We start from the raw sequence: 22,982 nt of genomic DNA on the forward strand, positions 1-22,982 counted from the left end.
ATTGTATTGTGGTAAGTGTGTTAGGATAAAGGCAGGAAGTTGGGCCTTCGGGAGGGAGAGTCCTTGCTAGATGCGGGAGCGGTATAGTTTTTTGACCATACAGACATATAGACAGACATACAGACAGGTCATAATATGTATTTTCCATATCAAGTATTGAACTGCTTTAAGTTGATTGGAGACTCATTTATTTGTTAGATATAAGAAGAATAAACATTTTTGTTGCACCATATCCCTGGATGTCATTGAATGTTTGGCCGTTTGGAAAACTTGAGTGTGGACTGTATGCGTACCAAACAACCCCGCTTCAGGCTTGGGCAGTGGCTATGGTAAAGACGAAAGGAAGCCACTACACAGAGCTTCCTCTCACTACTCCTCTACCCATCCAATAGCTTCCTCTCACTACTTCTCTACCCATCCCAGAGCTTCCTCTCACTACTCCTCTACCAATCCCAGAGCTTCCACTCACTACTCCTCTACCAATCCCAGAGCTTCCTCGCACTACTCCTCTACCAATCCCAGAGCTTCCTCTCACTACTTCTCTACCCATCCCAGAGCTTCATTTCACTACTTCTCTACCCATCCCAGAGCTTCCTCGCACTACTCCTCTACCAATCCCAGAGCTTCCTCTCACTACTTCTCTACCCATCCCAGAGCTTCATTTCACTACTCCTCTACCAATCCCAGAGCTTCCTCGCACTACTCCTCTACCAATCCCAGAGCTTCCTCTCACTACTTCTCTACCCATCCCAGAGCTTCATTTCACTACTCCTCTACCAATCCCAGAGCTTCCTCTCACTACTTCTCTACCCATCCCAGAGCTTCATTTCACTACTCCTCTACCAATCCCAGAGCTTCCACTCACTACTCCTCTACCAATCCCAGAGCTTCCTCTCACTACTTCTCTACCCATCCTAGAGCTTCATTTCACTACTCCTCTACCAATCCCAGACTTAAAATCAAATCAAATCAAATTTTATTTGTCACATACACATGGTTAGCAGATGTTAATGCGAGTGTAGCGAAATGCTTGTGCTTCTAGTTCCGACAATGCAGTGATAACCAACAAGTAATCTAACTAACAATTCCAAAACTACTGTCTTGTACACAGTGTAAGGGGATAAGGAATATGTACATAAGGATATATGAATGCTTAGTTAAGTGTTTAGTGAGTTAGTCAAAATCAGGGAAAGCAGTGTACAATGTAATGTGATATTGTCTGTTGCAGATATAACCTGAGATATTACCCCAATAAATTCAAATATGTGATTTATGAGCTTGTCTTGAGTTTAAACTGCGCCCATATTCCAAGCCTTATTGAGCACATACCTACATCCTGCATCCAAGATAATTAGTGTTTCAAAATGGTTCCTACGTTTCATGTCTACTGCACACAACCCTCAAGATTCAAGGGTGTATGGTTTTTATTAGTCACGTTTCAAAAAAACATTTGTTTCCCCAGCGTAACCCTGAGGTGAATAACTGATGATGTAATCTGATGACGTAGTCTGTTGATGTAATCTGATGATGTAATGAGTGACCTGAAGGACTATATAAGCACCTGCTACCCATTGTTTTCCCCCTGGTTCAAGACATGTGCCAGAACACCTGACCCATGTCTACTGTACATACTGATGGGTAATTATATACCGTTGTAACACAGGTCTGTTTTATGATAAATCAGTTTCAAGTTATGAGAGCCAGAGCTGAATGTGTAGCCTCCATATGTCCTGCTTCAGAAAGTATTCACACCCCTTGACTTTTTCCACAGTTTGTTGTGTTACAGGGTGAATTCAAAATGGATTCCAAAATATTTTTAAAAAATCACCCATCTACACACAATATGGTCTTTGTGGTTGAATCTGTGTTTGAAATGCATTGCTTGAATGAGGGACCTTACAGATATTTGTAAGTGTGGGGTACAGAGATGAGGTAGCCATTCCAAAATCATGTTAAACAAAATTATTGCACAAGGAGTAAGTCCATGCAACTTATTATGTGACTTGTTAAGCACACATTTACACCTGAACTTATTTAAGCTTGCCGTAACAAAAGGGTGTGAATACTTATTGACTCAAGACATTTCAGCTTTTTATTTGTTATTAATTTGTAAACAATTTTAAAAAACAAACATAATTACACTTTTGACATTATGGGGTATTTTGTGTAGGCAGTGAAAAATCTCAGTTCAATCCATGTTAAATTCAGACTGTAACACAACACAATGTGGACAAAGTTAAGGGGTGTGAATACATTCCCAAGGCACTGTATGTCAATGTAGTGCTACCCAACATCTCTGTTCATGCTAATCACTAATCACTTACATTCATTGTAATAACTGTGTATTTACAGTACTGTTTTATAATTTATCAATTTGAGGTTGAGAGGTTGAACCCAATGACATGAAATCAAACATTATAAATCGTCTCAATAGAACTAAACAGAAAACAAACTCAGTATTTGGGGTGGCAGGGTAGCCTAGTGGTTAGAGTGTAGAGGCGGCAGGGTAGCCTAGTGGTTAGAGTGTAGAGGCTGCAGGGTAGCCTAGTGGTTAGAGTGTAGAGGAGGCAGGGTAGCCTAGTGGTTAGAGTGTAGAGGCGGCAGGGTAGCCTAGTGGTTAGAGTGTAGAGGCTGCAGGGTAGCCTAGTGGTTAGAGTGTAGAGGCGGCAGGGTAGCCTAGTGGTTAGAGTGTAGAGGCGGCAGGGTAGCCTAGTGGTTAGAGTGTAGAGGCGGCAGGGTAGCCTAGTGGTTAGAGTGTAGGGGCGGCAGGGTAGCCTAGTGGTTAGAGTGTAGAGGCGGCAGGGTAGCATAGTGGTTAGAGTGTAGAGGCTGCAGGGTAGCCTAGTGGTTAGAGTGTAGAGGAGGCAGGGTAGCCTAGTGGTTAGAGTGTAGGGGCGGCAGGGTAGCCTAGTGGTTAGAGTGTAGAGGCGGCAGGGTAGCCTAGTGGTTAGAGTGTAGAGGAGGCAGGGTAGCCTAGTGGTTAGAGTGTAGAGGCGGCAGGGTAGCCTAGTGGTTAGAGTGTAGAGGCTGCAGGGTAGCCTAGTGGTTAGAGTGTAGAGGCGGCAGGGTAGCCTAGTGGTTAGAGTGTAGAGGCGGCAGGGTAGCCTAGTGGTTAGAGTGTAGAGGCGGCAGGGTAGCCTAGTGGTTAGAGTGTAGGGGCGGCAGGGTAGCCTAGTGGTTAGAGTGTAGAGGCGGCAGGGTAGCATAGTGGTTAGAGTGTAGAGGCTGCAGGGTAGCCTAGTGGTTAGAGTGTAGAGGAGGCAGGGTAGCCTAGTGGTTAGAGTGTAGGGGCGGCAGGGTAGCCTAGTGGTTAGAGTGTAGAGGCGGCAGGGTAGCCTAGTGGTTAGAGTGTAGAGGCGGCAGGGTAGCATAGTGGTTAGAGTGTAGAGGCGGCAGGGTAGCATAGTGGTTAGAGTGTAGAGGCGGCAGGGTAGCCTAGTGGTTAGAGTGTAGAGGAGGCAGGGTAGCCTAGTGGTTAGAGTGTAGAGGCGGCAGGGTAGCCTAGTGGTTAGAGTGTAGAGGCGGCAGGGTAGCCTAGTGGTTAGAGTGTAGAGGCGGCAGGGTAGCCTAGTGGTTAGAGCGTTGGACTAGTAACTGGAAGGTTGCAAGTTCAAATCCCAGAGCTGACAAGGTACAAATCTGTCGTTCTGCTCCTGAACAAGGCAGTTAACCCACTGTTCCTAGGCCGTCATTGAAAATAAGAATTTGTTCTTAACTGACTTGCCTAGTTAAATAAAGGTCAAATAAAAAATTACTAATGAACTGCCTCCTCCTTGTTATGATCTTTTATTAAATGTTTTAGTATTCAAACAGAATGTGAAAATACTGAGGTGTGCCAATATAGCCACACTGTATGTAGGTTAGTTGCCTCTGCCAAAAGACCCAGCCTTTTATGGAGTAGGTTGTAGTGCACTCGCTCAATAAACACACGGTTACTGGTTCAAACCCTGCTCTGATCGTTTCCTCATAAATCGCTATGCTCCTCTACCTGGGGAAGTCTTCGTCCTGCCACTCATCCTTGACCTCCATGCTGTCCATGCGTGCCGTGACCTCTGACACGACCTCTGCCGTTCCCATCCTCCAATCAGGGAGCAGGACCAGCCTGGGCCCTAGGGTCACTTTCAGAGAGAGATTATAAACAACATGTTCACTCAAACATTCTTCGAGTCACTGTCAGAGAGACACAGAGAGACACAATTGCTCCTAACCAAGGTGCTAACTGAGTCACTGTCAGAGAGACACAATTGCTCCTAACCAAGATGCTAACTGAGTCACTGTCAGTCAGACACACAGAGATAGAAATGCTAACCAACGTGTTCACTCGGGGCTGGAGTCACTGTCCGAGAGAAGCTCTGACGAAGGCTGTGAGGTCGACGCGTAAGCTTAATAAACACAAGTGATATTGGCAAGACTGGTAAACTTAATAAACACAAGTGATATTGGCAAGGCTGGTAAACTTAATAAACACAAGTGATATTGGCAAGGCTGGTAATGTCACGATCTTCCTCCTCTTCATCTGAAGAGGAGAGGCGAGAAGGATTAGAGGACCAAAATACAGCGTGGTATGTGTTCATGATGAATGTTTAATTAAAGAAAGAACTGAACACTGAATACAAAAACAATACACAAATAAAGACCGTGAAGCTATCATAAGGACTGTGCTGACACAGGCAACTAACATAGACAATCACCCACAAACAAACAGTGAAACCCAGGCTACCTAAGTATGATTCTCAATCAACAACTAGACAACTAATGACACCTGCCTCTGATTGAGAACCATACTAGGCCGAAACATAGAAATCCCCAAATCATAGAAAATCAAACATAGACTGCCCACCCCAACTCACGCCCTGACCATACTAAATAATGAATACAAAACAAAGGAAATAAAGGACGTGACAGGTGAACTTAATAAACACAAGTGATATTGGCAAGGCTGGTAAATTTAATAAACACAAGTGATATGCGTGCCGTGACCTCTTCCGGGTTGGAGCGAGCGGTCGCATCTGCACTCGGTCCGCAGGTAGTATTACATTTCATTACATTTCATTATAGTACAACGGTTTGATTTGTCTAATCTTAGCAATTTCTTCTTAGCTAGCTACATAGCCGTCTTTGTATCATAGATAATTGCGTAATTATCGTATTTCGTCGTCCTAACGCAGTCTACACTGCCCTGCAGCTAGCCAGCTAGCTAACGTCCACCGTTAGCTAGTCCACCGTCTACCGATTAGCAGGCCAACTATTACACTCAACTGAACGACTCGATTAGTGTAGTGTTAGCTAGCTACATAGTTGTCTTTGCTGTCTTCGTATCCAAGATAATTGTGTAGTTTAGAGTGTGTAGTTTTAGAGTGATTATCTTAATTTACCGAGGTTAGCTAGCCAGCTATTTGTCGTCCTTAACGTAGGAGACACTGCTAGCTAGCCAACAGCTAGCCAACGTCTACCGAACAGAACTTCCGCACTCAACAATCCGGTCGCATTTCGCTTCGCTCCACAGGTAGTATCACATTTTTCATTTAATTTCATTACAGTACAACGGCTTGATTTGTTTGATCGTAGCTAGCTACATAGCTAGCTACATAGCCGTCTTTGTATCAAAGATAATTGTGTAGTCTAGAGCGATTTCCTAGGTTAGCTAGCCAGCTATTGTCGTTCTTTTAACGCAACGTAACGTAATCAACACTGCTAGCTAGCCAGCTAGCCCCGAATAGCAGCACAGTAGAAACTATTACACTCAACGGAACGACTTGATTAGTGTAGTGTCAACAACGCAGCCAATGCCAGCTAGCCTACATAGTCAACAACGCAGCCTCTGCCAGCTAGCCTACTTCAGCAGTACTGTATCATTTTAATCATTTTAGTCAATAAGATTTTTGCTACGTAAGCTTAACTTTCTGAACACTCGAGACGTGTAGTCCACTTGTCATTCCAATCTCCTTTGCATTAGCGTAGCCTCTTGTGTAGCCTGTCAACTATGTGTCTGTCTATCCCTGTTCTCTCCTCTCTGCACAGACCATACAAACGCTCCACACCGCGTGTCCGCGGCCACCCTAATCTGGTGGTCCCAGCGTGCACGACCCACGTGGAGTTCCAGGTCTCCGGTAGCCTCTGGAACTGCCGATCTGCGGCCAACAAGGCAGAGTTCATCTCAGCCTATGCCTCCCTCCAGTCCCTCGACTTCTTGGCACTGACGGAAACATGGATCACCACAGACAACACTGCTACTCCTACTGCTCTCTCTTCGTCTGCCCACGTGTTCTCGCACACCCCGAGAGCTTCTGATCAGCGGGGTGGTGGCACCGGGATCCTCATCTCTCCCAAGTGGTCATTCTTTCTTTCTCTCCTTACCCATCTGTCTATCGCCTCCTTTGAATTCCATGCTGTCACAGTTACCAGCCCTTTCAAGCTTAACATCCTTATCATTTATCGCCCTCCAGGTTCCCTCGGAGAGTTCATCAATGAGCTTGATGCCTTGATAAGCTCCTTTCCTGAGGACGGCTCACCTCTCACAGTTCTGGGCGACTTTAACCTCCCCACGTCTACCTTTGACTCATTCCTCTCTGCCTCCTTCTTTCCACTCCTCTCCTCTTTTGACCTCACCCTCTCACCTTCCCCCCTACTCACAAGGCAGGAAATACGCTCGACCTCATCTTTACTAGATGCTGTTCTTCCACTAACCTCATTGCAACTCCCCTCCAAGTCTCCGACCACTACCTTGTATCCTTTTCCCTCTCGCTCTCATCCAACACTTCCCACACTGCCCCTACTCGGATGGTATCGCGCCGTCCCAACCTTCACTCTCTCTCCCCCGCTACTCTCTCCTCTTCCATCCTATCATCTCTTCCCTCTGCTCAAACCTTCTCCAACCTATCTCCTGATTCTGCCTCCTCAACCCTCCTCTCCTCCCTTTCTGCATCCTTTGACTCTCTATTTCCCCTATCTTCCAGGCCGGCTCGGTCCTCCCCTCCCGCTCCGTGGCTCGACGACTCATTGCGAGCTCACAGAACAGGGCTCCGGGCAGCCGAGCGGAAATGGAGGAAAACTCGCCTCCCTGCGGACCTGACATCCTTTCACTCCCTCCTCTCTACATTTTCCTCTTCTCTCTCTGCTGCTAAAGCCACTTTCTACCACTCTAAATTCCAAGCATCTGCCTCTAACCCTAGGAAGCTCTTTGCAACCTTCTCCTCCCTCCTGAATCCCCCCTCCTCCTCCCTCTCTGCAGATGACTTCGTCAACCATTTTGAAAAGAAGGTCGACGACATCCGATCCTCGTTTGCTAAGTCAAACGACACCGCTGGTTCTGCTCACACTGCCCTACCCTGTGCTCTGACCTCTTTATCCCCTCTCTCTCAGATGAAATCTCGCGTCTTGTGACGGCCGGCCGCCCAACAACCTGCCCGCTTGACCCTATCCTCTCCTCTCTTCTCCAGACCATTTCCGGAGACCTTCTCCCTTACCTCACCTCGCTCATCAACTCATCCCTGACCGCTGGCTACGTCCCTTCCGTCTTCAAGAGAGCGAGAGTTGCACCCCCTCTGAAAAACCTACACTCGATCCCTCCGATGTCAACAACTACAGACCAGTATCCCTTCTTTCTTTTCTCTCCAAAACTCTTGAACGTGCCGTCCTTGGCCAGCTCTCCCGCTATCTCTCTCAGAATGACCTTCTTGATCCAAATCAGTCAGGTTTCAAGACTAGTCATTCAACTGAGACTGCTCTTCTCTGTATCACGGAGGCGCTCCGCACTGCTAAAGCTAACTCTCTCCCTCTGCTCTCATCCTTCTAGACCTATCGGCTGCCTTCGATACTGTGAACCATCAGATCCTCCTCTCCACCCTCTCCGAGTTGGGCATCTCCGGCGCGGCCCACGCTTGGATTGCGTCCTACCTGACAGGTCGCTCCTACCAGGTGGCGTGGCGAGAATCCGTCTCCACACCACGTGCTCTCACCACTGGTGTCCCCAGGGCTCTGTTCTAGGCCCTCTCCTATTCTCGCTATACACCAAGTCACTTGGCTCTGTCATAACCTCACATGGTCTCTCCTATCATTGCTATGCAGACGACACACAATTAATCTTCTCCTTTCCCCTTCTGATGACCAGGTGGCGAATCGCATCTCTGCATGTCTGGCAGACATATCAGTGTGGATGACGGATCACCACCTCAAGCTGAACCTCGGCAAGACGGAGCTGCTCTTCCTCCCGGGGAAGGACTGCCCGTTCCATGATCTCGCCATCACGGTTGACAACTCCATTGTGTCCTCCTCCCAGAGCGCTAAGAACCTTGGCGTGATCCTGGACAACACCCTGTCGTTCTCAACTAACATCAAGGCGGTGGCCCGTTCCTGTAGGTTCATGCTCTACAACATCCGCAGAGTACGACCCTGCCTCACACAGGAAGCGGCGCAGGTCCTAATCCAGGCACTTGTCATCTCCCGTCTGGATTACTGCAACTCGCTGTTGGCTGGGCTCCCTGCCTGTGCCATTAAACCCCTACAACTCATCCAGAACGCCGCAGCCCGTCTGGTGTTCAACCTTCCCAAGTTCTCTCACGTCACCCCGCTCCTCCGCTCTCTCCACTGGCTTCCAGTTGAAGCTCGCATCCGCTACAAGACCCTGGTGCTTGCCTACGGAGCTGTGAGGGGAACGGCACCTCAGTACCTCCAGGCTCTGATCAGGCCCTACACCCAAACAAGGGCACTGCGTTCATCCACCTCTGGCCTGCTCGCCTCCCTACCACTGAGGAAGTACAGTTCCCGCTCAGCCCAGTCAAAACTGTTCGCTGCTCTGGCCCCCCAATGGTGGAACAAACTCCCTCACGACGCCAGGACAGCGGAGTCAATCACCACCTTCCGGAGACACCTGAAACCCCACCTCTTTAAGGAATACCTAGGATAGGATAAAGTAATCCCTCTCACCCCCTTAAAAGATTTAGATGCACTACTGTTCCACTGGATGTCATAAGGTGAATGCACCAATTTGTAAGTCGCTCTGGATAAGAGCGTTTGCTAAATGACTTAAATGTAAATGTAAAATGATATTGGCAAGGCTGGTAAAATTTAATAAACACAAGTGATATTGGCAAGGCTGGTAAACTTAATAAACACAAGTGATATTGGCAAGGCTGGTGAACTTAATAAACACAAGTGATATTGGCAAGGCTGGTAAGCACAGTCTGGAAGTTTTTACTTTTTTCCAAGACACACAGAGAGAGAGAAATAATAAACAATGTGGTGGCAATGGGTTCAAAGAGAAACTAAAAACAAGTCATTTCCTAACTGTAGTCTAGGGAGTTAGTGCACATCGCTCCACTAAGTAGGACTGCACAGGAAGGCCCGGGGACGAGAGCTAGTCATTTCCATACCCTGCGGGAAGATGACAAACACATATTTAACATCTAAGGATGATATAAAATATGATAAAAATAATCAGAGACTAAAAAACAGAATCAACTCATGATGTGACCCTTCACATTGTGCTTAGGGCAAGGATATTACAATGATAATGTCCTCTTCGAATAGAACAACTCACAGATCCTTCTGGACAAAACAAACTGTCCTTGTCATTGAACAGAGTTCGGTACCAGAGACACTACATAGTGCACTACTTTTGACCAGAGCTCTATGGGCCCTGGTAAAAACAAGTGCACTGGGAAGGGAACCACATCATTTGGGTTGTGTAAGAGGGGTTACCCTCTGAGCTTCAGTCTACCTTTATTTAATAGATCATGTAATCAAATCACAATAAGCTGTGGTTCAATCTTCATTCAGTACAGTACAACATAGTCTATGTACTGACAGGGTGCACAGTGATGTAATGTTGGTGAAGCCCTGTGCTCAGCCGAGGGTAGTCATGTGTGGACAGAACATCAGGTCTGTGACATAATGTTTCAGGGAGGAGACCCCATATAAAATACATTTAGAACAGTATTATACTGTACATATTGCCTATGGAATCAATCTATACTGTACATATTGCCCATAGAATCAATCTCTACTGTTCATATTGCCTATGGAATCAATCTATACTGTACATATTGCCAATGGAATCAATCTATACTGTACATATTGCCTATGGAATCAATCTATACTGTACATATTGCCTATGGAATCAATCTATACTGTACATATTGCCTATGGAATCAATCTATACTGTACATATTGCCCATAGAATCAATCTCTACTGTTCATATTGCCTATGGAATCAATCTATACTGTACATATTGCCCATAGAATCAATCTCTACTGTTCATATTGCCTATGGAATCAATCTATACTGTACATATTGCCCATAGAATCAATCTCTACTGTTCATATTGCCTATGGAATCAATCTATACTGTACATATTGCCCATAGAATCAATCTCTACTGTTCATATTGCCTATGGAATCAATCTATACTGTACATATTGCCCATAGAATCAATCTCTACTGTTCATATTGCCTATGGAATCAATCTATACTGTACATATTGCCCATAGAATCAATCTCTACTGTTCATATTGCCTATGGAATCAATCTATACTGTACATATTGCCCATAGAATCAATCTCTACTGTTCATATTGCCTATGGAATCAATCTATACTGTACATATTGCCCATAGAATCAATCTCTACTGTTCATATTGCCTATGGAATCAATCTATACTATAGAGTTTGAGATGTAGCTGAGATGTTTTATGAATATTTGTCTACAGACATGGCTTTGTCCCAAACGCCACCCTATTCCCCATATAGTGCACTACTTTTGACCAGAGCTCTAAGGCATTGCATCTCAGTGCAAGAGGCGTTACTACAGTCCCTGGTTCGAATCCAGGTTGTATCACATCCGGCCGTGATTGGGAGTCCCATAGGGCGGTGCACAATTGGCCCAGCATTGTCCAGGTTTGGCAAAGAGTAGACCGTCATTGTAAATAAGAATTTGTTCTTAACTGACTTGCCTAGTTAAATAAAGGTTACATTTGAAAAATATATATATAAATAAATATGGGCCCTGTGTCATGGTTGTCGTAAGAACTGGACCAAGGTGCAGCGTACTTAGAAAACCTCTCTGGGATATGTGGGACGGTAGCGTCCCACTTGGCCAAAAGCTAGAGAAAATGCAGAGCGCCAAATTCAAATAAATTCCTATAAAAATCAAACTTTCATTAAATCACACATGTAAGATACCAAATTAAAGCTACACGTGTTGTGAATCCAGCCAACATGTCAGATTACAAAAAGGCTTTTCGGCGAAAGCAAATGATGCTATTATCTGAGGACAGCACCTCCATAAACAAAAGAGAGAAGACATTTCAACCCTGCAGGCGCGACACAAAACGCAGAAATAAAAATATAAATCATCCTTTACCTTTGACGAGCTTCTTCTGTTGGCACTCCAATATGTCCCATAAACATCACAAATGGTCCTTTTGTTCAATTAATTCTGTCCATATATATCCAAAATATCAATTTATTTGGCGCGATTGATCCAGAAAAACACCGGTTCCAACTTGCGCAACTTGACTACAAAATATCTCAAAAGTTACCTGTAAATTTTGCCAAAACATTTCAAACTACTTTTGTAATACAACTTTAGGTATTTTTTAAAGTAAATAATCAATAAAATTGAAGACGGGAGGATCTGTGTTTAATACAGGAAGAAAACAAACTGAAGCATGCTTGGTCATGGGCCTCTATCAAACAGTACACATGAAGTGACCCTCATTCAAGATGGCTGTACTTCTTCATTACACAAAGGAATAACCTCAACCAATTTCTAACGACTGGTGACATGCTGTGGAAGCGGTAGGAACTGCAAGCAAGTCACTTAGAAATCTGGATTCCCAATGAAAACCCATTGAAAAGAGAGTGACCTCAAAAAAACACATCTGAATGGTTTGTTCTTGGGGTTTCGCCTGCTACATAAGTTCTGTTATACTCACAGACATGATTCAAACAGTTTTAGAAACTTCAGAGTGTTTTCCATCCAAATCTACTAATAATATGCATATCTTATCTTCTGGGGATGAGTAGCAGGCAGTTGAATTTGGGCATGCTTTTCATCCAAAATTCCAAATGCTGCCCCCTATCCTAGAGAAGCTTAGAGTTCCACATCTTTATTATCAAGTGAAACTTCAGCCAAACAAAACAATAAACGAACAACGAAACGTGACTACGTGGTGCACATGCACAAACACAAAATAATATCCCACAAACACAGGTGGGAAAAATAGCTACTTAAATATGATCCCCAATTAGAGGCAACCAGAACACCAACATAGAAATGTTAAACGAGAACACCCCCTCGTCACACCCTGACGAACTACACCATAGAGAAACAAGAGCTCTCTATGGTCAGGGCGTGACAGTACCCCCACCCCAGACCTCGGATCCGACCATGGCGCCGGGCTGAACGACGTACCTGGACTGGGCATCGGTGCCGAGGAAGGCTCCTGCCCTGGAGTGGGACTGGAGGTTCCGGACCGTTGACCGTCGCAGGAGGTTCCGGATCGTGGACCGTCGCTGGAGGTTCCGGACCGTGGACCGTCACTGGAGGTTCCGGACCGTTGACCGTCGCAGGAGGTTCCGGACCGTGGACCGTCGCTGGAGGTTCCGGACCGTGGACCGTCACTGGAGGTTCCGGACCGTTGACCGTCGCAGGAGGTTCCGGACCGTGGACCGTCACAGGAGGATCTGGACCGTTGACCGTCGCAGGAGGTTCTGGACTGTGGACTGTCGTTGGAGGTTCCGGACTGTGAAACATCGCCGGAAGCTCTGGACTGGGAAACTTTGCCGGAAGCTCTGGACTGGGAATGTGCACTGGAGGCCTAGTGCGTGGAGCCAGTACAGGTGGCACCGGACTGGTGACATACACCTTAGGACGAGTGGGAGGAGCAGGCACAGGACGTACCGGACTGGGGACACACACTTCAGAGCGAGTGCGAGGAGCAGGCACAGGACGTACCGGACTGGGGACACACACTTCAGAGCGAGTGCGAGGAGCAGGCACAGGACGCACCGGACTGGGGAGGCGCACTGGAGGCCTGATGCGTGGAGCCGGCACAGGTGGCACCGGACTGGTGACATGCACCTCAGGGTGAGTATGAGGAGCAGGCACAGGACGTACCAGACTAGGGATATGCACTTCAGGGCGAGTGCGAGGAGCAGGCACAGGACGTACTGGACTGGGGACACACACTTCAGGGCGAGTGCGAGGAGCAGGCACAGGACGTATCGGACTGGGGAGGCACACTGGAGGCCATATGTGCGGAGCCAACACAGGGTTCACCAGACTGCTAACTGGATCTTCTGGTCAAATGTTGAGCAGAACACACTTGCACAACATCTCTCTCATCTCTCTCTCTCCCAACTTCTCCATTGCCTCCCTGACAGTCTCTGGCTCTCCCCGCGGCTCAGCCGCCAGCTCCATGTGCCTCCCCCAAAAGATCTTGGGGTTTCTGTGAATGTTGTCTGACGACACGCTCCTCCAGAGTTTGCCATTCGGGCTCTGGCACTCTCCTCGGCTCGACCGGCCACCCCTTGTGCCCCCCCCAAAAAATCTTGGGTTTGTCCTTGGGCTTTCTGTGGCCGCGAACCCCGGCATCGTCGCTGTCCTCCATCATTACCTTCCGTCTGCCGCCAAGGAAGGGTCTCGGATCCACCCATCACTTCTTCCCACTCCTTCACCTGGTGAACACGCTGCTTGGTCCTGGTTTGGTGGGATATTCTGTCACGGTGTATTGGAGGCAAAGTCAAGTGCAGGAGAGCAGATACAATGAACAGGCACATTTTTATTATAGTTCCAAAAACGAGAGCACTACATGAACCAAACACGCTCAAAAAACGGAACATAAAAGTAAAGCGCGTAAACGAACACCACATGACATGAAAACAAAATCATATCCCACAAACACAGGTGGGAAAAATAGCTACTTAAATATGATCCCCAATTAGAGGCAACGATTACCAGCTGCCTCTATTCGAGGACTAAACCAAGACACCAACATAGACATTTTAAACTAGAACACACCCTTGTCACGCCCTGACCTACTACACCATAGAGAAACAAGAGCTCTCTATGGTCAGGCCGTGACACCCTGGTCAAAAATGGGGCACTACATCATACATTTGAGTCATTTAGCAGACGCTCTTATGCAGAGCGACCTACAGCAGTGAGTATATACATTTCCGTATTTGTTCGCAGTGGTCACCCATGGGAATAGAACCCACAACATTGGGGCTCTAAGTGCCATGCCCTACCAACACTGCCATTTGGGACACAGACAAGGCACTGATATGTTGTAGCCCTGATAGACTAGAGACAAGACACTGATATGTTGTAGCCCTGATATAGAATAGAGACAAGGCACTGATATGTTGTAGCCCTGATATAGAATAGAGACAAGACACTGATATGTTGTAGCCCTGATATAGAATAGAGACAAGGCACTGATATGTTGTAGCCCTGATAGACTAGAGACAAGACACTGATATGTTGTAGCCCTGTTACAGAGTATAGACAAGGCACTGATATGTTGTAGCCCTGATATAGAGTAGAGATAAGGCACTGATATGTTGTAGCCCTGTTACAGAGTAGAGACAAGGCACTGATATGTTGTAGCCCTGTTACAGAGTAGAGACAAGGCACTGATATGTTGTAGCCCTGTTACAGAGTAGAGACAAGGCACTGATATGTTGTAGCCCTGTTACAGAGTAGAGACAAGACACTGATATGTTGTAGCCCTGTTACAGAGTAGAGACAAGGCACTGATATGTTGTAGCCCTGATAGACTAGAGACAAGGCACTGATATGTTGTAGCCCTGTTACAGAGTAGAGACAAGACACTGATATGTTGTAGCCCTGATATAGAATAGAGACAAGACACTGATATGCTGTAGCCCTGCTTGACTAGAGACAAGGCACTGATATGTTGTAGCCCTGCTTGACTAGAGACAAGGCACTGATATGTTGTAGCCCTGATATAGAATAGAGACAAGACACTGATATGTTGTAGCCCTGATAGACTAGAGACAAGGCACTGATATGTTGTAGCCCTGTTACAGAGTAGAGACAAGACACTGATATGTTGTAGCCCTGATATAGAGTAGAGACAAGGCACTGATATGTTGTAGCCCTGATAGACTAGAGACAAGGCACTGATATGTTGTAGCCCTGTTACAGAGTAGAGACAAGGCACTGATATGTTGTAGCCCTGATATAGAGTAGAGACAAGGCACTGATATGTTGTAGCCCTGATAGACTAGAGACAAGACACTGATATGTTGTAGCCCTGATATAGAATAGAGACAAGGCACTGATATGTTGTAGCCCTGATATAGAATAGAGACAAGACACTGATATGTTGTAGCCCTGATATAGAATAGAGACAAGGCACTGATATGTTGTAGCCCTGATAGACTAGAGACAAGACACTGATATGTTGTAGCCCTGTTACAGAGTATAGACAAGGCACTGATATGTTGTAGCCCTGATATAGAGTAGAGATAAGGCACTGATATGTTGTAGCCCTGTTACAGAGTAGAGACAAGGCACTGATATGTTGTAGCCCTGTTACAGAGTAGAGACAAGGCACTGATATGTTGTAGCCCTGTTACAGAGTAGAGACAAGACACTGATATGTTGTAGCCCTGTTACAGAGTAGAGACAAGGCACTGATATGTTGTAGCCCTGATAGACTAGAGACAAGGCACTGATATGTTGTAGCCCTGTTACAGAGTAGAGACAAGACACTGATATGTTGTAGCCCTGATATAGAATAGAGACAAGACACTGATATGCTGTAGCCCTGCTTGACTAGAGACAAGGCACTGATATGTTGTAGCCCTGCTTGACTAGAGACAAGGCACTGATATGTTGTAGCCCTGATATAGAATAGAGACAATACACTGATATGTTGTAGCCCTGATAGACTAGAGACAAGGCACTGATATGTTGTAGCCCTGTTACAGAGTAGAGACAAGGCACTGATATGTTGTAGCCCTGATATAGAGTAGAGACAAGGCACTGATATGTTGTAGCCCTGATAGACTAGAGACAAGGCACTGATATGTTGTAGCCCTGTTACAGAGTAGAGACAAGGCACTGATATGTTGTAGCCCTGATATAGAGTAGAGACAAGGCACTGATATGTTGTAGCCCTGATAGACTAGAGACAAGGCACTGATATGTTGTAGCCCTGTTACAGAGTAGAGACAAGGCACTGATATGTTGTAGCCCTGATATAGAGTAGAGGGAACCCATGTGTGAAATCAGCAAATGGAGTTCATCCGTAACCCTAATGGGGACTAAAATGACCAGTCTGCCTCCGGGCCACAAGGCCAGCACTGGACTGGAACTATGATGTCATCACAATCAATTAACGGATTAAATGTTTACACGTTGCAAGTTGTAGCCATCGTTGTACAACTGGATCTTTATGCACAATAATAAAATCTATGTGTTGTGTCGTATGTCTGTCTGCATTCAACACAATGCTGGGAGTCCTTATTGTTGTTTCGTATGTCTGTCTGCATTCAACACAATGCTGGGAGTCCTTATTGTTGTTTCGTATGTCTGTCTGCATTCAACACAATGCTGGGAGTCCTTATTGTTGTGTCGTATGTCTGTCTGCATTCAACACAATGCTGGGAGTCCTTATTGTTGTTTCGTATGTCTGTCTGCATTCAACACAATGCTGGGAGTCCTTATTGTTGTTTCGTATGTCTGTCTGCATTCAACACAATGCTGGGAGTCCTTATTGTTGTGTCGTATGTCTGTCTGCATTCAACACAATGCTGGGAGTCCTTATTGTTGTTTCGTATGTCTGTCTGTCTGCATTCATCACAATGCTGGGAGTCCTTATTGTTGTGTCGTATGTCTGTCTGCATTCAACACAATGCTGGGAGTCCTTATTGTTGTTTCGTATGTCTGTCTGCATTCAACACAATGCTGGGAGTCCTTATTGTTGTGTCGTATGTCTGTCTGCATTCAACACAATGCTGGGAGTCCTTATTGTTGTTTCGTATGTCTGTCTGCATTCAACACAATGCTGGGAGTCCTTATTGTTGTTTCGTATGTCTGTCTGCATTTAACACAATGCTGGGAGTCCTTATTGTTGTGTCGTATGTCTGTCTGCATTCAACACAATGCTGGGAGTCCTTATTGTTGTTTCGTATGTCTGTCTGCATTCAACACAATGCTGGGAGTCCTTATTGTTGTTTCGTATGTCTGTCTGCATTCAACACAATGCTGGGAGTCCTTATTGTTGTGTCGTATGTCTGTCTGCATTCAACACAATGCTGGGAGTCCTTATTGTTGTGTCGTATGTCTGTCTGCATTCAACACAATGCTGGGAGTCCTTATTGTTGTTTCGTATGTCTGTCTGCATTCAACACAATGCTGGGAGTCCTTATTGTTGTTTTGTATGTCTGTCTGCATTCAACACAATGCTGGGAGTCCTTATTGTTGTTTCGTATATCTGTCTGCATTCAACACAATGCTGGGAGTCCTTATTGTTGTGTCGTATGTCTGTCTGCATTCAACATAATGCTGGGAGTCCTTATTGTTGTTTTGTATGTCTGTCTGCATTCAACACAATGCTGGGAGTCCTTATTGTTGTTTCATACAGTATGTCTGTCTGCATTCAACACAATGCTGGGAGTCCTTATTGTTGTTTCGTATGTCTGTCTGCATTCAACACAATGCTGGGAGTCCTTATTGTTGTTTCGTATGTCTGTCTGCATTCAACACAATGCTGGGAGTCCTTATTGTTGTGTCGTATGTCTGTCTGCATTCAACATAATGCTGGGAGTCCTTATTGTTGTTTTGTATGTCTGTCTGCATTCAACACAATGCTGGGAGTCCTTATTGTTGTTTCATACAGTATGTCTGTCTGCATTCAACACAATGCTGGGAGTCCTTATTGTTGTTTCGTATGTCTGTCTGCATTCAACACAATGCTGGGAGTCCTTATTGTTGTTTCGTATGTCTGTCTGCATTCAACACAATGCTGGGAGTCCTTATTGTTGTTTCATACAGTATGTCTGTCTGCATTCAACACAATGCTGGGAGTCCTTATTGTTGTGTCGTATGTCTGTCTGCATTCAACACAATGCTGGGAGTACTTATTGTTGTGTCGTATGTCTGTCTGCATTCAACACAATGCTGGGAGTCCTTATTGTTGTGTCGTATGTCTGTCTGCATTCAACACAATGCTGGGAGTCCTTATTGTTGTTTCGTATGTCTGTCTGCATTCAACACAATGCTGGGAGTCCTTATTGTTGTTTCATACAGTATGTCTGTCTGCATTCAACACAATGCTGGGAGTCCTTATTGTTGTGTCGTATGTCTGTCTGCATTCAACACAATGCTGGGAGTCCTTATTGTCCTCTGTTGATTTGAATGTTACGTTGTTAAAGTAATAGGCTGTCACCTCTAATATAGTAGAATAAAAAACATGAGCTGACGACACGCCCAGGAAACTGATATTTTGTGTGGAGTTGCTGACTAACGGCGAATGAACTATAAAACTATTTAAAAAATAAAGAGAGTCGCAGACACTCCACCTCCAATATAAACAATTGTTTCCCCAATAATCCTGTAGCAGCATAGAGGGGGTTGGTGGCAATGCAGTGCACTTCTGATGAAACTCTACAGCAGGAGATTACTGTGTGAGCACTCTGTGCTCTCTGTTCTGTCTGTTCTATCGGTTCTGTCCATCTGTTCTGATCTGTCTGCAGTGATGTCATTGGCTCAGCGGCCCAACAGTAGCAGCAGTTCATATGGCCTGCAGACATTGACACTACAGAGTCAGAGGTATGACCTGTTGACATTAACATGTCCACTGCTAGAGTCTCAAACGGCACCCTATTCCCTAGTTAGTGCACTGCTTTTGACCAGGGCCCATTGGAGACGCACGCTTAGTTCCAGATTGTTCAGAATAATTCTACAGCTCTCTCACACTCCACCTCTCACATGTCACTTATCCTACTGTCTGATTAGATACAGTCACACATCACACAGCTTTTTCTATGGGCATGGGACCATGTGCCTGCCCCATAGCTAAAGAGGAAAAAAGTCAGGACATTTAATTGATGCATTGCATACACTCTCAATAGAGGCATTGATAATATGCCCAGACTGTACTGAACAACCAGACTGTATGGGTGTATGCTGCTACATCTTCATGCCATTCTGATGACGCAGACACTCAATAGGTACATTGATGATAGTATTAGAATGTGCAACCAACAGGGTATGTAGGGAATAGGGAATAGGGAATAGGGAATAGGGTGCCATTTGAGATGCTGACTCTGCGTCATACTCCATGTCAGCGATCCTAAGTCTGGTTGATGAATAGAAAAAGACATTGTCTCTGCAATTTGAACCAATTTGAACCAATTTGAATTAGCTGCATGTAACGGTGCATGAAAGGTCAGCTGATTGATATAGAATGGGCTCAGGACTAGAATCATTGGTCCAAAGTACGTCATCATCATCATCATCATCATTATATCATCGTCGTCATCCTTATCCTCATCAGCCTCATCCTCATCATCCTCATCACACAGAATAGTCCTAGAACTGAACATTCTTAACACTCTAAGGAAGGACGTCACTAACTGAGGTAAAAAAAAGACAGTAATGACAGGATATTGTCATTGGCCTCATATACAGTAGTCGAAACATAGTCGAAACATAGTTGAAACATAGTCTGTGCTCTTGCCAACTCCATTGCTGTCATTGTCAAATCAAACCTGGACATGACAATGAGTGGCAGGGAGTTAGCATGATAATACAAACAGATTGGCACTCAGGCTAGCAGAACACAGTAGAGTATAGAACACTCACATTCAACAGGAAGTTCTCTGTCTCCTGTAGCTGACTCTGAATGTCTCTGTTGTCTTCTTCTGTAAGGCAGTGACTTCCTCTTCCTCCTCCCTGTAGTCAGGGAAGCCCAGGACAATCCACAGGTAATGCTAGGCGATGAGACCAGGTGAGGTCAGGTGTAGCATGCTATGTGTGCCAACCTGGGGCTCTGGTCCAGGCTACAGCCCTGAGTGACACCGCTCCAACCCTGTTCACCTCAGCTCCAGTTTGGGACTGCTGCAGGCAGAGAATGGCTCCCTGTGGACCAGATGTGGTGCTCCCTGGTGAGAGTGGGTGGGTAAGAACTACAGTATATGGTAGAAACATACACCTCTGTTCTGTTCATCAGAGCTCCCTACTCCTAAAACAACAGTTTCTCATCTTGTCCAGTTGTGGTGGGAATAAACATTACTCTCCATGTAACCCAGGTTGTGTTGTGATGATCAATCTGTGGCCCTTCATACATAGCTGGATATCCTCTTCATCTTCTTCAGAGTTCACATACGCTAGAACACACATACACACACACGCACACGCACACACACACACACCGTCCTCAGCTGTAACGCCCAGGCAGGCTGTCTAATCTCGCTGTGATGACATCATGGCTGTGGACGCTGTGTGAAAATGTCATCTCACCTGCCTGATTCCCACATATTCTTCTTCTCTCTCTCTCTTCTTCGTCTTTTGTCTGTGTGAATCAGATCGTCTGGAGTTATAATACACAGCCTGTGGTAGTATGATCTGGTTGGTTTTGTCTTCTATGAGCATTTATTCCTGCCTACGTCCCTAGGTTTTCATATACGTTTATCCCTCACAAGCTGTTAAAGATGGATGATTCTTTATCCACACTCTTCCGTGGCAACAGCATCTCTCTCTCTGCCCTCCTCTTTCAGCATCTCTCTCTCTCTGCCCTCCTCTTTCAGCTGCTCTCTCTCACTTTTTTAATAAAGTCCTCCTCCACATAATTCCTCTCCCTGCTCTCTCTCATTCTGCCTGTGCCACTGATGCTAGCATTTGTTCTCAACTCTCCCTCCTCCCCCTCTATTCTCCCTACTCCCCCTCCTCCCCTCTACTCTCCCTCCTCCCCTCTACTCTCCCTCCTCCCCTCTACTCTCCCTCCTCCCTCTCTTCCCCTCTACTCTCCCTCCTCCCCCTCTACTTTCCCTACTCCCTCTCCTCCCCTCTACTCTCCCTCCTCCCCCTCTACTCTCCCTCCTCCCCTCTACTCTCCCTCCTCCCTCTCTTCCCCTCTACTCTCCCTCCTCCCCCTCTACTCTCCCTACTCCCTCTCCTCCCCTCTACTCTCCCTCCTCCCCCTCTACTCTCCCTACTCCCTCTCCTCTCCTCTACTCTCCCTCCTCCCCCTCTACTCTCCCTCCTCCACTCTACTCTCCCTCCTCCCTCTCTTCCCCTCTACTCTCCCTCCTCCCCCTCTACTCTCCCTCCTCCCCTCTTGTCTCCCTCCTCCCCCTCCTCCCCTCTACTCTCCCTCCTCCCCCTCTACTCTCCCTCCTCCCTCTCTTCCCCTCTACTCTCCCTCCTCCCCTCTTGTCTCCCTCCTCCCTCTCCTCCCCTCTACTCTCCCTCCTCCCCTCTACTCTCCCTCCTCCCCCTCTACTCTGCCTCCTCCTCCTCCCCCTCCCCCTCCCCCTCTCTCCCCCCCTCCTCTTTCTCTCAGTACAGTTGCATGGAACAAAGAGTAGCATCTCTCCCTCTAGCGCTGTAATGCCCGCTTCCCAAGCGGCGCAGCCACTGGTTTTCTGACCGTGCCATTGGCTGAGAGGGTGAGGTGAAATGCATTTTGGGGTATGTTTACACATTTTATTATCCACATGAGTTCTAATCGCAGGCTGATTCCCAGCATGCTGCATTTTCATCAGGAGACCTTAAAAGCTTTCAAATATACTGCGAATTAGACCTCACAATGTGACCTACATGTTCAAAGTATATATACAATATGTGTGATAATAAAACAGTCCTATTGTATTGTTTTCTATTGTAAACATTAAGATGCTTTTACTTTTAGCACAAGGTTGACATAATGAGCTCACCGAAAGCAGCTTGAGTTCATTGCATAAAAGGGCAAATTGAACAGAGACATGATCACTTTATAGTCTTAGTATCTCAGAGTAGAAACACACAGTGCTTCGGGTTAGCTTGGTTTCAGAAAGGTGTTTTTTTCTAGTTATAAGTTCTTTATGTATTGAGTCCTATTCATATCCAGTCATGTGGAATAATGGCCAGTTGCTTTCTTTATGTCTTGCACGTAGACCGCTTTGTCCAGAGGACACACTCTTATATCGCATCGAGACGGCTAGCTTAGACTCCCAGGGTAGATTCCGTGTCAGCTAGTCTACATACATCATGGTTATATCATCTGTAACCATGTATTCACACTATGTGTGCTATAGTAAGGTCTACTGGCAACTCTCTCTTGGAAGGCTTGTGTTCCACATAGGTATGACGAGGATGAAGTAAAACAGGTCGACAGTACTCACCTCAGCTCTGTCTTCACGTGTCTGCCACAGGGTTGCGCCAGAGAGAACCATCTCACCTGATTGCTACTGCCTTGTTTCTCAGAGGAGACTTGAGCATTACGATGATCGATACCAGATGAGCCAACTTCTTGTGACTGCGTCCCAAACAGGAACGTATGGAGAACGTTCTCAGGTCAAAAGGTCAGACCTTTTTGTCGATACTAATAGGATGAAAAGAAAAGCAGCGCTGCTCTCGGATCAGCGTTCTCCATCCACATCATACCTTTTCATTCTAATTATTTCACAATACTGACAACGGATCGGCTCCTAGAGAGATACGACCAGCTACAGCTGCAAATGGGCTTTTGATTGAACATGAACATTTATTTCAATATGAATAGAATAGGCCCATGTTTCTTTTAATGCGGTAATTTCGGTTTTCATTTAAAAGCGTAATTGAATGGTTCACTTGTTTGTAACAATTGCAAATACTTTGTCGACTTTCTATTTGTCGCCAACTTTGTTCTGATGTTAAAGGCGGGTCACAGTCAGAGAGATAGCCTCGACATCTTGATTTTACGTTTAGAGGAGATCTTCTGTGAATAAAGTGAGGCAGAAGAGCAAAAAAAAAGCATCCAACGATGTA

At 45.8% G+C, this 22,982-nt stretch overlaps 1 protein-coding gene across 1 annotated transcript in view; it reads right to left on the reverse strand.

Annotated features, from left to right (window-relative positions):
• Positions 1–20,823, reverse strand: part of LOC115116136 (caytaxin-like) — a 35,226-nt gene extending 14,403 nt beyond the window's left edge. The window contains exons 1-3 of the mRNA XM_029644621.2: positions 20,496–20,823; positions 19,839–20,137; positions 3,989–4,118 (exon numbers count right to left, since the gene is read on the reverse strand). Coding sequence (XP_029500481.1) covers positions 3,989–4,077 — 89 coding nt within the window. The 5' untranslated portion in view covers positions 4,078–4,118; positions 19,839–20,137; positions 20,496–20,823. The remainder of the gene's footprint in view (positions 1–3,988; positions 4,119–19,838; positions 20,138–20,495) is intronic.
• Between the last annotated feature and the right edge of the window lie 2,159 nt (positions 20,824–22,982).

The sequence above is a fragment of the Oncorhynchus nerka genome, linkage group LG9b (assembly GCF_034236695.1).
Source record: "Oncorhynchus nerka isolate Pitt River linkage group LG9b, Oner_Uvic_2.0, whole genome shotgun sequence".
Classification (NCBI taxonomy): domain Eukaryota; kingdom Metazoa; phylum Chordata; class Actinopteri; order Salmoniformes; family Salmonidae; genus Oncorhynchus; species Oncorhynchus nerka.